Genomic DNA, 15,118 nt, shown 5'->3' on the forward strand with positions numbered 1-15,118 from the left:
CAAATAAAATAGCACTCGAATAAATAAGTTGGGAAAAAATATAGCAAAGTATTTAAACAAAAAAATCTTCTAATATTAGAATATAAGTTATATAGACAGACCTACTTGACTGAGATGACACAAATTTTTAATTGTGAACAACAATATAGCTTTTCAAATTTTTTGTTTGACAAATTATCCTTTATATATGTGTGTGCACATTGACTATAAGAGCTTGCACGCTTTATTTGAGATATTGCATTACACACAAAACATGTTATTGATTATGTTTTATCAAATTTATATAGAAAATTTGTTGCTTAAATTATTCTTTCGTTTCCTCTCTCTTAGAACTTGAAAAAAATGAAAAAAAAATAGGTGCATTAAATCAAAGTTTGAAAAAGACACCAAGATGGGAGTTCTTTTCCCTTCAAACAAAATTTCCGTTAATTTTAACAGTTTTACAAATAAATGATAAAGAAAAAAGTAAAAGTTTGAAAATCGAAAACAAAATGACAAAAAAAAAAATAAAAGTTTGAAAATCAAAATTGCAACCTTAAATTATTTGAGCAAAAAAATTGAAACAAGTAGTAGACATTTGCAAAATGAAAAGTTAGGAAGTAGGGAAGAGGCATTTGTCCTACTTAAAAGGGGCTTAAGTGTTATATTTTACCTGACTGAAAAGGCAAAGTCTAACTAAAATTGGAGTTGCCACACTCTTCTCTTCTTCTTTCCATCTCCATCTCCATCAACATGGCTTCCACAATTTCTCGCAAGCTTTCCTTTCATTTCCTCAACCAATCTCTCCCATCCAAACCCTCTCCTTTCAATCTTCAACAAAGATCACTATTCTTCTCCAATTTCACCGTCCCTGAACAATTATCCGCCTCTGATCCGTCTCTGAACCAAAAACCCACTTCCACATCCCATAATCAGGTTCATCAGCCCAGATTTCTTGAGCAAACGCTGAAAAATCTCATAACCCATCACGCGTTGTCTGATTATAGACGAGTTTTGGTTAATCGCCTGGCAAATTCAAGCCCCAAATCCGTGCTAAACCCTCAAAATTCCAAAAACCCATATGCATTGTACGGGAATGCTAGGTATTTATCCACCTCAGATCCAAACCAATCCTCGTCAACCAATGAAACCCCCCAAAATCCAGCTGAGTACCCCAGCCAGAATCAAGAGTTCAAGCACCAAGAAATCACTGGACCAACTGTGGAACGAGATTTATCGGCGTTAGCGAACGAGACCCGGGAAGTCCTCGAGACGATGATGAAGACTGTTTATAGTTTAAGCAAGGTTCTGGCTGGTTTGGGCCTTGTTCATCTCGGTTTGGGAGCTTGGATGTCGTACAATACGCAGAATTCCCCTATTCCGGAGGCATCGATTCAGAGTCTGCTGGCTTTTGGGCTGCCCTTCTCGTTGGCTTTCATGCTGAGGCGGGCGTTGAAGCCGATGTACTTCTTCAAGAAAATGGAGGAGCAAGGGAGATTGCAGATACTGACTCTCACCCTTCAGGTTGCCAAGAATTTGAATACGTTGTTCGTGCGCGTTCGTGGGGTTTCGTATTTGTGCATCGCTGGGGCATCAGTTGGTTTGATATTCATCGCCCTGTCTAAATGATTTCAATTCGTGTTTAGTAAAACCTAAACTAAGAGAGATGTATTTTTGTTCTAATTTTATTGGTGATGGATTTGAAAAATTACATGCATGGCTTGGCTTCTGTTTGATTGGATTTTGATTGAAAAATACATGCATCCCTTGAACCAAGACAGGGATTGTAGTGTAATTGTAGGAAAGATGACATGGCTACTTCAGTTTTTCTTGGAATCAAATCACGCACAAATGATTGACGCAGTCACTTGTTTTGTTGGGATATTAGTCACAAAAACCACAAGATTTGCTCTAAACAAATTTCATAGATTCCTAAACCAATTATTTTTAAGTTGAAAATGTCAACAATTTGTTGTTTTTGCTCAACCTATGACAGGAAAGATGGAAGAACAAAAATTCAAAATAACAAGTACAACATTGGAAAATGTTACTAATTGAAGTGCAACACAGAAACCATTCCACGGATACCAGATATTCAAAACAAACATTACCAAATTCATGATCTCTCAAGCACTTGAGACCAGAATCTCTCAAATGTATGGCTGAAATGTGATTACACAACAATATAAAGGCAGTATTATGTCTTACCCTTTCATTTTCCCTTTCCAAACTTTCATATTCATGAAACAAAGCAAAAACAATGCCCAAGGGGATAACGTGTATAGCCCATCCAATCTCTATTGACAAATAGCAATAACTAGCAATAATTTTCTTTGTATGCTGCACAAAAGTGACTAACTACGGCACGTTCCCTTAATGCCCTGGACCCCCAATCTTAGCTCTCTACTAAATGAAGCAAAATAAGGAAATTTTCCCTCAACTTGTGCACCTCCAGACTCGGCCTATATATCCAACCAAGCAAAAACGATATCAGACAATAATTGCGGTATAGCTCACCAGAGTGGTTAGCACCCTGGAAATTAGAATTCCCTGCATGGTACTTGGGCTTCAGATGGAAAAAAATAATTTGACTAAGCAGTGCCAGAACTTCCATTTGTCTTGGGTTCTGTTCGAACATATGTGAGACTACGAATAGTTGGTGGAGTAGCAGTAGTGTTGAAAGTCTGACCTGAGGCCTCAGTCACAGTGGAGCCACACTCCCGCTTCCACTGGAAACTCCTCCCACCAGGCTTGATGGGCATGCGAGCCCTGTATAAACTGGGTATACCTCTAGCAAAAGGAACTCTGCCAAATCTCGGAACATCAAAAGGAGATGCTCGAGCGATACGAGGCCATGTCACGACAGACGCAGCTTCAGGTTGAGCAGAGCTTTTTCTTACAATCTGCACATAAGCTACCCTTTATGAGGTCTCAGTTCATACTAAATCAAGAAACAAGAAATGTCAAAAGAGCACCTAATGGATTGAGGAGATCATGTTTTAACCAGTTCAAAGTTAGAAACTTAAACAATCAACTTATGTAGACTAAAGACAATACATCAACAATTCAACAGTATAAAGCAGATTCTGCTCTATTCGGACATCTTCTAATCAATGAATTTCTGCTGAAACTTAGAAAGATTTCCACTATTCTGGATTTCCTTTAGGCAAAATAATTCCGTGTCTTTTCTAAGTGAATTCAGAAAGCGTCATTTTTTTAAAGCTTCTTTTTCTTATCTGAAGTGCCTCAGCCAACAGGAAACTCTGCTGCAGGCTGACCGCTTTTGGATCATTAGAACTCGCAAACGATACCATATTTCTATCTAAATCTTTGAAGAGGACAGATAACTTCTCTCGGAAATTTAGCAACAAGAAACTCATCTATTGGAGGTTAGACTATCTACAAATTAAGGCAACAGTTCATTCACTTCAGTCTACAGGACTAGTTACAAGAAATGAAGCAATCAGTGCGTAACATCCAATGAATGTGTGGGGTGGGGGTTTCACGTATAAAGGAAAATGAAAAATATGACCCACTGACATGCCCCCCTGCTCCCATGCTCCCAACGCACACATACACAAAAAGGTGAGAGAGAGAGAGAGGAAAAGAAACCAAATCTGTCTAGGCTCATAAAACAACCAAAAGAACCTGTGTGCAATAATAACGCCAAAACCAGAGAAGCAAACACAAATCTCAGTGGCACATACAGTCAATACACACAGTACGTTGTTTATCCTTAATCATATACCTTGAGAATGCGGGACATAAAGGAGGTGCCATCCAAAGATAAAGCAAGTTCAGCTGCATCTTTTCTCATGAATTCTATATAGGCTGACCTGAGTAAGCAATGCATTTCAGAACAACATTTAAAATAGCTTGGTGAAGGAGAAGCAAGCATCTAAAACCCCGTACCCTTTTGGTTGCCCAGTAGTTGAATCACTTAAAACAATAACTTTCAGGACTTCTCCAAACTTGTTAAAATGCAGTGAAAGGCTATCCTTGGTGGCAGCAAAATGAACCTAATACATTGAATAGAGTCAGTCAAGAAGAAAGGAGAAAGCAATAAAAAAGACAAAGTCTCCATCCATCAATAGAAGGTTTAAGTTCAATACACAGGAAATTACATTGCTAACAAAGATAGTCCTGGAATCAGCATCTTCTCTTGGTAGACCAGTATTACGTGAACCTGCACACACCAAGTGTTTAGATAAAGGATCAACATTACTAGCCAGAAACACAAACAATTTCAAGTTGGTTAAATATCGAATGGAGAATTGGGGGACATCCATGGGATGGAATTAGATTTGCCCGAAATCAATAACAACATAAATGAGGTAGACATAACACATAATGCCTGCATGCATCTATTCAGTAACAAGTAAGCACAGATAGGAAAGAACATAAAGCTTACCGGTTGGTTTCTCTGTCTTTTGGTATTGTCGAGGAACTTTATCAGGTTTCGCCTATGACAATGCAAGTGGAAGAAATGGGTGATAAAGGAATCATAAAAAATAGAACAAATCACTACAGATAAACAAGGGACATGGAAAGATAAACATGCACCATCTCACTTGGATGTCTTACGTTTTCATTAAAAGCTACTGCAGGATTGTTGTTCTCCTTCATCAACCACACTTCAGAATTACCAGCCACACCAACACTACCTTGCACAATTTTGCGATATTCCATATCATATTCCGCACTTACCTCCTGATATTGAGGATGTTTCCCGGTATTCATGCCTATAGACGAAGCAATTCTAAGTGATGCATTAGGCACAGTTGCAGGTTGACCCAAATATTTACGTTGTCCGTGCAGTCTTTCATTAGCATCACCACCAGCACCATACTGGAAAATTAGGGAGTTCTCTACCCATTTCCCACCAGATGTGCCTGACTGAGATACATCTTTAGCTTCTTGTACCCTTGCATCAACATCACCATAAGCTTCTCCAGCATATCCCAAGTTAAAATCCATGGTAAAGTCATGAAAAGATAGCATATGCTTTTCTTGCACCATACTGCTATAATTTCGTGGATGATAAGCCGAGTGAAAGTTCTCCATTGCGCCATCAAGAACTCCACCACCCACATCCTCAGCAACAGTTCCATATTCTTGGGAAGTGGTAGTGTGTGCAACATCAGTAGCACGACCAAGCCTATCAAACACATTGCGTGAAGGTCTAGCTTTGCTCACATCCTTGACAGCTTCTGTGATAGCTTTAATAGCAGCAGACATGGAAGTATGTTGAATTCTCTGGGGCCGCTCTTCCAGGGATGAATCCCCTGTTGATGCAGAAACCACAGATCGCAAGCGTTTGAGTGAAGGCTCTGCTGTTGAATTGGATGGTCTAGAAGTAGCAACAGCATCCCGTACAGCAAATTGCAGTAGCCTTCTTGGTGCACTAATGGTTGACTCAGAAAATTCCCTCTGACAAATTTAAAGAACAAACAAAAGAGAAAGAAAGCAATATATGAACTTCAGGTCTTATCAACCAACAAAAACAAAGATATGACCATTCCTCAATGACAACATGAATAATGATTATGTTTTTCTTCGAGTATAATATCAACTATGATTCTGAACAAAACAAATAATTACCAGCAGAAAAGAAAGCCATCAGGCTTAAAACCAAATTCTGTTTATTCGAACGAGAACTTATCTCACTCCTGCCGAGAGTTTTCTACATGTGCACCCAAAGCACTTGACTTCTCAAAACTCGGCCAAACAGTTTCTTGCAAAACTTAGCATCAAATATCAGGCCCACTGCCACAGAGCTATCACTACCATACTATTTTAGAAACAGCTGCTCAAACTGAATCAGAAAAGCAAGCCCACTTGTCAGTTGGCAGGGCAGGGTTACACTTGATTTAGTACAGTTGCCCGAAGACTTAGAAAGGGGTAAGACTAAATAGTGAAATACACCCTGTCACTCATCTCAGTAGATCGGTTCCCAGAAACCACAAAGATTAAAAAGGCCAAGGGTAATGAACCCAAGATGAAGTGTAGGAAAACATTGAATTAACATAATGTCTCAGGTTTATATTGGTTATGAAAACAGAGCATCATTATGAAGGTCTTGAGATGCAAAACCAAAAAGCAATTGAATGGAACAGGCTTCGGAAACACAGGCTCTAATTACTATCTAAAAGTTGTTCATTGTTTAACGTTCTATTTGGATCACTTGCACATATCTTGCTTATACCAGGGATTTTTAGTGTCACACCACAAAAATGCAGATTCATATCAAATTTAGCATTTTAAATGTCATCACTATTATTGACACATGGTTCATAAAATTTGAAACAGGGCTCTCCAGTAAAGCAACAGGTACATAATTTTAGCAAACTTCAAAAACCTATTAAAGAATAAGTCAATGCTTCAAGGAAGCACTTGTTCACATAACACATTATACATTCGTGTTCAAAAATCACATCAAAACATATTATTAATTTCCACAATCAACTATCATTTTAATATAATCTTAGGCACTCCAAATAGGCAAGGGTCCATCATAATATAACATGAACCAGGCACATAATAGAAAATCCAAGTTTTATTCTAAAAGGTCCCCTTCCATGGTATTATATAATCACAAAATGGAGAAGGATTGGTGAGCTGAGCTATTTTTCCATTTTAATTTCCTCATCAGAGTCTTGCAAACAGCCATGGTAGACTTAGTAAAATAGATCATACAGATAATTTGACTTCCTAATACAAACATAGCCATATGGAACTACCATCAGTTAGCTGCGTCAATCTTTCCCATTGTATGCATATTCTTCATATCTCTTAAGTACCCACCATGTAGTAAACATCAGCACAACAAACTTTTGAGAGAAGTTAAAACTATGAAGAAAGTCACTACATTTCCGGTAGTTTATGAGAAAGAGAAAAAAATCTATACTCCCATTAGTCACTCATTGCATACCAATATTCACCCCTTCTAGCCTTAGGTTCTTTGGAACCTTTTCAATTATCATAAGTTTGTGAACTTCAAATAATCTTAATCTATTTAGGTTGCATGTTTCTTTCTTGCTTTCAGTGGCACACAAAATCAATTGCCTCCCCTAATGCGCATATACAGTTTTTTTAGCAGAAAGCAACATTCATATGTTAATGCTTTTTTTTTAGCCTAACATAAAATTGCTACAAGAATTATCCATACATTGCATTCATTTGTATCCTGGCGTGCTTGCATTATACAGCGATATCTGAAAGGCCATACTGTATTTAGGAGTCCCTTAAACAACAACATGCACGCAACAACATTTTTCAAACTGCGGCTTACTTTAAGTTTCTAGTACAATTTCTTCCACAAATTGCAGTCTTTCATGTGAAGGCTTACACAATTAAACTGTCACTCTCATCCCAAAATCAATCAAATCCTATGAGCTTTGCATGGATTCTCATTTTCACATTGACTGATTTTAAAGTATGTATCAACTTCCTTCTTCCTTATTCCTGATCTTCACTTATTGTATTATGTGAAATTTCTAAAACCTAGATTTCAATTGCATTGACAACTCGTGAGATTCTTACATTGCATATACTTGAATAGCATTGTCGAATTCATAGGAGAGCAATGATGTGGTTTGCAAGAGAAAAATCAAGAAGAAAGATACGGCCAAGATAAAATAAATTTGGAATGTCTACATTCAAAATCTATTTTCTTTCCTTTCTAGAAGAAAAGATCATTGAGTGGGCATCAAGATGGGGCAAACATTAAACGCCAAACATGAACAGAGTTCTATGTATTTGGCAGATGAATAATTCATAAAATAACATGGGTTAATAGCTTGGCAGTATAGGTGTGACAGCATTGAACACAGCATCATAAAAGGTTAGTTAAAGAAGGATAAAATTTGCGAACTAGGCAGGTTACCAAATATGTCTAAGTCACTGAGCTACTGAGCAAACTTAGAAACTGAAGTTAAGAAAAATTACAAGGAAAGTGGTGAAACCTGTAGTTTCAATACTCAAGAAACCAAAGTCTAAGACATCAAGTAATTTGCTATTTGAAATCCTATTACCCATATCAGAATGACAGTAAATTACTAAATTGAAAAGGTTCTTGCTACAAATGAACTGGGAGCAGATAAAATATCACCTTCCTCAGGTGTTTCTCCTCAGTTCGCATTCTTTTCTTCTGAATTGTTGACCGAGGCGAAAGAGATGGTTTAGTTTGACCAACTTTCTTATGAGGTTCATCCTGGGAATTTACATTGTCAGACACAGGGTTGTTAGGAAGGGGGCCTTCATTTTCATCCCCATCCCTCACTGATCCTTTGTGGTCCCGATTTTGATGGTGTCCAGATGTTTTATTAGAATCTGCTTTCTCAGCGTCAGATTCAATCTGATGTGCATCAGTTTTTCCAGCCTGCTCCCCTGCTGTAGGTTTTCTTTCTGAGACTCCATCTGACTGAAGCTCTTGTGGTTGCATGTATAGACTTAAATTAGATCCTAAATGGTCCCAGAGCCTGTGCAGAACAGTTATCATGGTCAGAGAGCATGAACCTATTTTAAGACTTATGTGCATAATACGATACTGCAAACAGGGAGTAACATTACCAAGTTACAAAAGAGCCGCTGTCATCCCCCAAAAAGACAATTAACTCACTTTTTGCTTCATCCTTACGCCTACCATTTTTTAGCAGGACTATCACATATTCCTAGAGACAAATTACAGAAAATCAGCAATTGTAAAGACAAAGAGAGGCCAAATCTGCCTAAACAGAAAATGTAATCAAATTTAGTAAAAAGAACAGGCAACTTCAAATCTCCATGAACACAAAACAATCACCACAAGGTACAAAAAATATAACTGGATGATTGGAAAATCCAGTAAACCTAAGTGAATTCAGTAGATCAAAATTGGGCAAAGTAAGTATGGAAATGGCCGGATGTAGGAGGAAAATAATTTGCAACCCCAACCCAAGTTCATAGTGAAGGTATTTATCCTGAATTCACTGGAGAAAAGGGGTTAACGAATGACAGTGACACACCAACATTGGCGCAACCAACAAGCATTAACATCAGAGCGAGAAAAATGCAATCACCATCAGAAGCGAGCTTGTGAAAATGCTCTACTTATTAATAAGTAATTCATACTATGAAATAAATTATTCATTCGGTTATCATCATTAAAGTATTGAGTTGCAGAGCACTACAACCTAAGGTCAGAAATTGGAAATAGGATGCAAAAGAATACGTGAAGCAATCAACAGAACAATCAGGTCATAAGCACCAGAATTTTGACTACGATAAGGACTTGGAGAATAAATCCATTGGAATTCAAAAGAGCTCCTGACGAAATGTAACTACAGTAAATTATAATATGAAACTGACAGTGAATCTTTTTAACAATGTCATTAGCTGAGGTAGCAATAAGAAGCAGTGATCACTAGCAACAGCATTTAGAATATCCCTTTCCAATCCAACCTAAACTGATCAGTCCTTTTAACTCTTTACTAACATTCAAAGATAGGCACACAGAAGGCTATGAAGAAGAGTAAATCCCTTATAAATATTACCCAAGATATTCAGTGGAAATTCTTGATAAACTTAAGCCATCCTTAAGGTGGAAAACAACAACCATGAAGAAGAAAACTTGGTAGATGAAGAAAGACCTTAATAATGCACAGGGGCAAATGTATTATTTCCCTACTTGCTCTTGAGCAAATGACCATTGCAATCACCAACCAACATTTGAATAACAAACAAACTAAAGAAAGAAAAACAGCTGCAAGGCCACGGAGTAAAGGACAATAAAACTCTAAGTAAGAGGAAACATTTGAATAGAGAATATAACTTTTCTGGACCAGGAATGTTTCTTTCTAATTCCCAAACTCATGAGTTTTTTCTTAAGTATTTTAGGGTAAAATACAACACATAATTTCAAGAAAGCAATCAGATAATAACATTAATGAAAACACTTGGATATACCCAAATGTCTTCACTCAGTTCATAATACTACAAACAGCATCAACAAATTTCCAGATGCATCACATGCCCGGACAAGTTTGCACCACCAACACTTGGCACGTTATTTTGAGATGGAAAATTTCAATTTTGGTCATGTTTCTAATTCATACGGACAGCTGACATGAACAGCCCACTCCGTTCGCATCACATCCAAAACATTGAGATTCAGCACTTTGCTGCAGCAGCTCTCTGAGTATCAACCAATGCAAAGAAACCATAATTTCTGCACAACTGAACAAGCTCTGAGCAGTGACCACACCTTTGAACTAGATTTTGAGTGTTGAGGGTGATGATTACTTATTTGGCATGCAAATCAAGTATAAGCTAGATGAATGCCGCCAAACAAAAAAAAATGGAACAACATGTCAATCACGTTATCATGCAGTTCTGATACCAAAGTAGCCAAATGATTCAAAAGACAGATCAATAAGCCATTTATGCCAGTTCCCAGACTGGGTTCAACTACAAATAGTGACTGCAGTTTAAGGGATTCTTGATAATAATAACTACCAAAGATGCAAACCGCAGTAAAGAATTCGCATGGACAATCCCAACTGAGACATGTTCTCCATAAAACTCTGTTTCAGAAAAAGTGAATTAAATTACTCATGGACTCTCCATTTCATACCACAAGAGTATCGTCCGTGTAGTCACCCATGAATTCCTTGAGCTTCTCCTTAACACCCTCGCGAAGCCTCAACACGCCTTCACTTGAGAAATCAACCCTAAATGTGCGGTCGTCTCCCTCCATCACTGCACTCCGCAAAAATCACAGCGTGTCCTCTAAAACCCTAAACAGCAATTCCGCCGATTGCCCTTCAATCATTAACTTCGATGCTCAATCGGGTTCCCCAAATAACATAAAAACACAAAGAAGGGAACAGGGCAATTCGATTAAATTTGTATAATAAGCAACAATATATGAATATCACCACGCTTTTTCACAAGAACAAGTACATGAAAGAATCAGACGAAATTGATTTGCGGAAAAAATTTCGGAGGAAAAGGGATGCGAACTATCCCATCTCCAGTATGATTAAAACAGTATTGTGTAGGAAATATTTGGGAAGGAAGCTCCATTTTGGGCAGAAGCTTTTCCCGTGAGGGAAGAGCAGCAGCGCGCAGTGGGGAAAAACGCTTCGATCCCTACGTCATTGTGTCTTTATGAGATGATTGTTAGTATTTCGGAGATGGCAGTAACCGTGTTCCACATATATATGGGGTAAATTACATTTTTTGTGCCATAAGTTGACTCGATTTTAATTTTAGTTTCATATTCGGGGCAATTCCTACATTTGGTCCCATAAGTGGATTTTTTTTCCAATTTCAATACCATCCATTAAAGCTTAACGCCAGCTGCTAATTCCGTTATGTTGTTACTCACGTGATTTGCACGTGAGAAACTTACCTTCAACCTACGGTAATTGAGAAGTAAAAACGCTCAAAATTGACCGCAGTGAAAAGCCCTAATTTCTTCCCCTTCTTTGTTGCGCTTTTCCGTTCACCTGCAGCCGCTGCTTCGTTCACCTGCTTCTTCGCGCTGCTCTGTGTTGTTGCGCCTGTTCCCTGCTTTGAAATTCTGCGAAGTGTCGGCCATTATTGAAGGCAAGGTGTCGGTCGTGGGTAACTGAAATGGATCTACGCGACCCTAAGGAAAATGGAAACCCGCCTCCGGATTACGGTATGTAGCACATTTGAACTGAAGCTGTTGTTTTTCCGCCTTAAATAATAGATAGTGCGAGATGTACCTTTCTCTCTATTTATTTATTCTGACTGGTGGTTCGAGATGTACCTTTCTCTCTATTTTGCTGAAAAGAATCTTTGACCATGTGCTTGATTTTGGCTTCTTATGTTGTGGTTTGATTAAAAAATTGACGTTTTATTGTTGCTTTCACATGGTGGTCCATCACTTGATATATGTGTATATATGTCCCTCACATAGTGTAGTGTAATTTTGTAACTTTATCTGCTATCACAGTTGATACCTAGCTGTTATTTTTATGGAAGACTCCTTTTTGTAATTGGACAATATAAAGAACACTGGTTTTGCATTTTTGTTAATGCTAAGGAATGGAGTATTTAAAGACTAAGAGAGAGAGTTTTGCGTTGATCTCAATCATGAACAGAGAAGAATATTTGGTGAAATTCTTTCGCTTCAAGACATCTTGTTTTATAGGCATTAATAAGAATGTATTCTTGTTAAATGCTCCATTGAAAAAATAATTAATGGAGAATAGGTGGCAACTCAACTTGGCTTGTGAATTTGCAGTTCATTAAAATAGTAGGTGGTCTGACTAGTATCACTATCATCATGAGTCTTTGTATTGTAGTTGGGCCTGGACACTTGAATAATAGCTCAATGCATGTTGCTATATTCATACAACTACCTTTAAGATATTTAAGATATGTAAATAATGGAGATTTGTGATACAACTCTAATTTTCCTTTTCATTAACTTATACAGAATTTGTAACTCTGATTTCCTTTTCATTAACTTATACAAAATTTGTACAGTAAATTATGGTTGTGTATATTTATATGTGTATATATGTCCCTCACTTGATTTACTACTTGCTTTATATTGTGGCTTTGGTTATGTGTTGGAGCAAAACAATGATACGTTGTATTGTTTTTTATTTTGTTATGTGGTGGAGTATTATGACATTTTGGTGGCAAGTTCAAATTTTTTTGTGGCATTTTGTATGGGGTTAATGACAAGTTGACAAGTTAATGACAAAAACAGGGCATTTCTTGCATTTCTGTGTTCTATATTTTTCTTTCTATCTTTGGTTGATTGCTGTATTTTTACAGTATTTTACATGCCATTTTTACAGTATTTTTTCACTTGATTGCGTAGATTTTTGGTTGAAGATGAAATATTAACCATAACATAATATTACGTACAAAATCATATATTGCCGATTACAAAACAACATAATGATAGAGTAAAAAATACAGATTACATATCCTATAATAGCAACCTAATATTGCCGAATACATGAAAAATTGGAGAATATACTCCAAAAAAAATTGACGAAGACTCAACCAAAACAATATTTAAACAACATCATAAGCCAAGATACAATCAAAAAAATAAACTAAAACAGTTTGTTTTCGTTGCATCTGTGCAATTTTGTCCTCCATTCTATTCAGTTTTCGAAACAATTCGGGTATGATAACATTTGTCCTTGCACACATCGGCGGATCTTCCCAACGAAAAAAACCACACCCTCTTCTTTTTTTTTCGTACACCCAAAAAATCTTCTACTTGGGTTGTCGTCGGTCCATGAGATTTTCAAAATCGCAAGCCTTCCGTGATGACAAAAACTTTCTCTATTAGCAGTCATATTTTGTGATATTTTTTTCTACTAAATGCAAGAGAGAAATGAAGAAATAGGACTTAAATAGAAGAAAGAGGGTATAACGTAATTTCCCACCAAGTTGCTGATTTCCCTCCAATTCTCCATGTTCTCCCTCCATATTTAACAGCAGCAGACGGATTTCAGCAGTTGCCGTTAACTTCTAACGGAAATCCCCATCTGGTACTGAAATTGGAAAAAAAATCCACTTATGGGACTAAATGTGCGAATTGCCCTGAGTATGGGACTAAAATTGGCATCAGGTCCACTTATGGGACCAAAAATGTAATTTACCCGCACATATATACACACACATGTCCACGTCCTAGGCATTATCTTTGGACTCATTTTTTAATTATTTTGGTACGTTATATGAAAATAGATAGAGAAAAATAACGATAAATAAGTATATATTAGAGATAGTGTGTATGGTTGAATTTATTTTTGGAGATAATATAAAATAAGTATAGTATGTTTGATGTTGTTTAGTGGGAGACAAAAAGTACCGTTCATTGTAAAATCATATCTCTTTTGTATATTTTTGTTAGTCGTTCTATTCAAGGTGATCAATTTAAATATATTATTTGAATTAACTGCGTAGAATTGATATATTATTTTGTATTTTTTCAATTTTTTAATTATTCCAATGATATTACGTACAAAACATTAAGTGGTTAAAATGAAATATATTCGTATTTAAAAATTAAATTCAAACCTCACAGGAGAAAATATTATATATTTAACATGTAAATCAACCCCTCCAATGCATCCTTCATTTTTAATAATTTTGAAGATCCACAGAATGCAATATTAACTAATTATAATTTATAACTGCATATTGCGATGGTTCGAAAATTATATTTTGCATTAATATGGAGTTGTGTCCAATTAAACTACGACAATCAGGACACATCAGTCATTGAAGAGGCACAAAATCATGTTCCTATTAACTTTGTAATTAACATATGACAACAAGTGAATGGCTCGCATATTCTACAACAACACCACTGCTACCTAAGGATCGTCACGTCGCCGTGGTGGAATTCCATTTAGTTGTCCAGAGAGTGCTACACTGTCTCCCTCATTATGTGAATGGCCTCCACAGTCGGACTGCACGCCAAAGTGACGAATGTAATCTGTCCATGATCCAATCCCTCAAACTTCCGAACCCATGTCCAGACTTCGACGTGGTGCTAATGAAATAATGCGCACCAATCATGAGCCACCATTCCCTACGAGCTACCTGTTCCACTACATCCCAACTAGCAATATAGGTATGCGTTTGGGTGGTTGGTGTAGTGTGTCTTGAGATGATAATGGGGGCTTCTTCGTCGCTTTTCACAGAACTACACAAAGCGTTACTACTCTGGCTATGTCGTGCATCACTGTATACCTCTGTTGAACCAAGCGACAATCTAATTGGGTCCCATATATCGAACATGCTGGGGCAATGAAGCTCTAGGTACTGGTAGTACCGTCTGGCCAATGAGCAGAGCTGCAACAGATCCATATTGCCAACCGATCATTGAAAAATAATTACTAATTCGGAAATGGCAGTTGTTAGGTTGCAATTCTTGAATTAAAGTGATAACATGACATACCCGTGTCGTATGTGGTCATAGCTCGTCAGGAAAATCCATATAAAATGTTTCAACATCATAATAAATTCCTGGTATCTGAGTGATTTCGTGGAACTAACAAAATCACTCCTTCAATTCGTAGAATTTCTGAAGGACCTGAATGATACCCAATATGATGTCGTAATCCAAGAACCCACTGAGCCATGTGTGCTTCCG

General features: G+C 37.2%; 2 protein-coding genes across 2 annotated transcripts; one reads left to right on the forward strand and one right to left on the reverse strand.

The window, feature by feature from the left end:
• Positions 1–544: 544 nt before the first annotated feature.
• LOC105173471 (uncharacterized) lies at positions 545–1,690 on the forward strand. The gene has a single exon (XM_011095219.3). It carries the CDS (start codon positions 733–735, stop codon positions 1,606–1,608), a length of 876 nt encoding a protein of 291 aa, XP_011093521.1. The 5' UTR covers positions 545–732; the 3' UTR covers positions 1,609–1,690.
• Positions 1,691–2,064: 374 nt separating this feature from the next.
• Positions 2,065–11,163, reverse strand: LOC105173472 (RNA binding (RRM/RBD/RNP motifs) family protein). Its single transcript, XM_020697566.2, has 9 exons — positions 10,592–11,163; positions 8,551–8,651; positions 8,090–8,459; positions 4,564–5,409; positions 4,391–4,442; positions 4,104–4,165; positions 3,892–3,998; positions 3,728–3,815; positions 2,065–2,882 (listed from the first exon to the last, which is right to left on the reverse strand). Exons 1-9 carry the CDS (start codon positions 10,712–10,714, stop codon positions 2,571–2,573), a joined length of 2,061 nt encoding a protein of 686 aa, XP_020553225.1. The 5' UTR covers positions 10,715–11,163; the 3' UTR covers positions 2,065–2,570.
• Positions 11,164–15,118: the final 3,955 nt, after the last annotated feature.

The sequence above is a fragment of the Sesamum indicum genome, linkage group LG11, assembly GCF_026168435.1.
Source record: "Sesamum indicum cultivar Baizhima isolate 11 linkage group LG11, ASM2616843v1, whole genome shotgun sequence".
NCBI lineage: Eukaryota > Viridiplantae > Streptophyta > Magnoliopsida > Lamiales > Pedaliaceae > Sesamum > Sesamum indicum.

Coding starts and splice junctions, on each gene's coding strand:
- LOC105173471 (XM_011095219.3), top strand. CDS start 733: ATGGCTTCCACAATTTCTCGCAAGCTTTCCTTTCATTTCCTCAACCAA.
- LOC105173472 (XM_020697566.2), bottom strand. CDS start 10,714: ATGGAGGGAGACGACCGCACATTTAGGGTTGATTTCTCAAGTGAAGGC. Junction 5,410..8,089: donor AGGAGAAACACCTGAGGAAG/GTGATATTTTAT, acceptor TAAATTTGTCAG/AGGGAATTTTCTGAGTCAAC. Junction 2,883..3,727: donor TTATGTCCCGCATTCTCAAG/GTATATGATTAA, acceptor GCTTATGTGCAG/ATTGTAAGAAAAAGCTCTGC.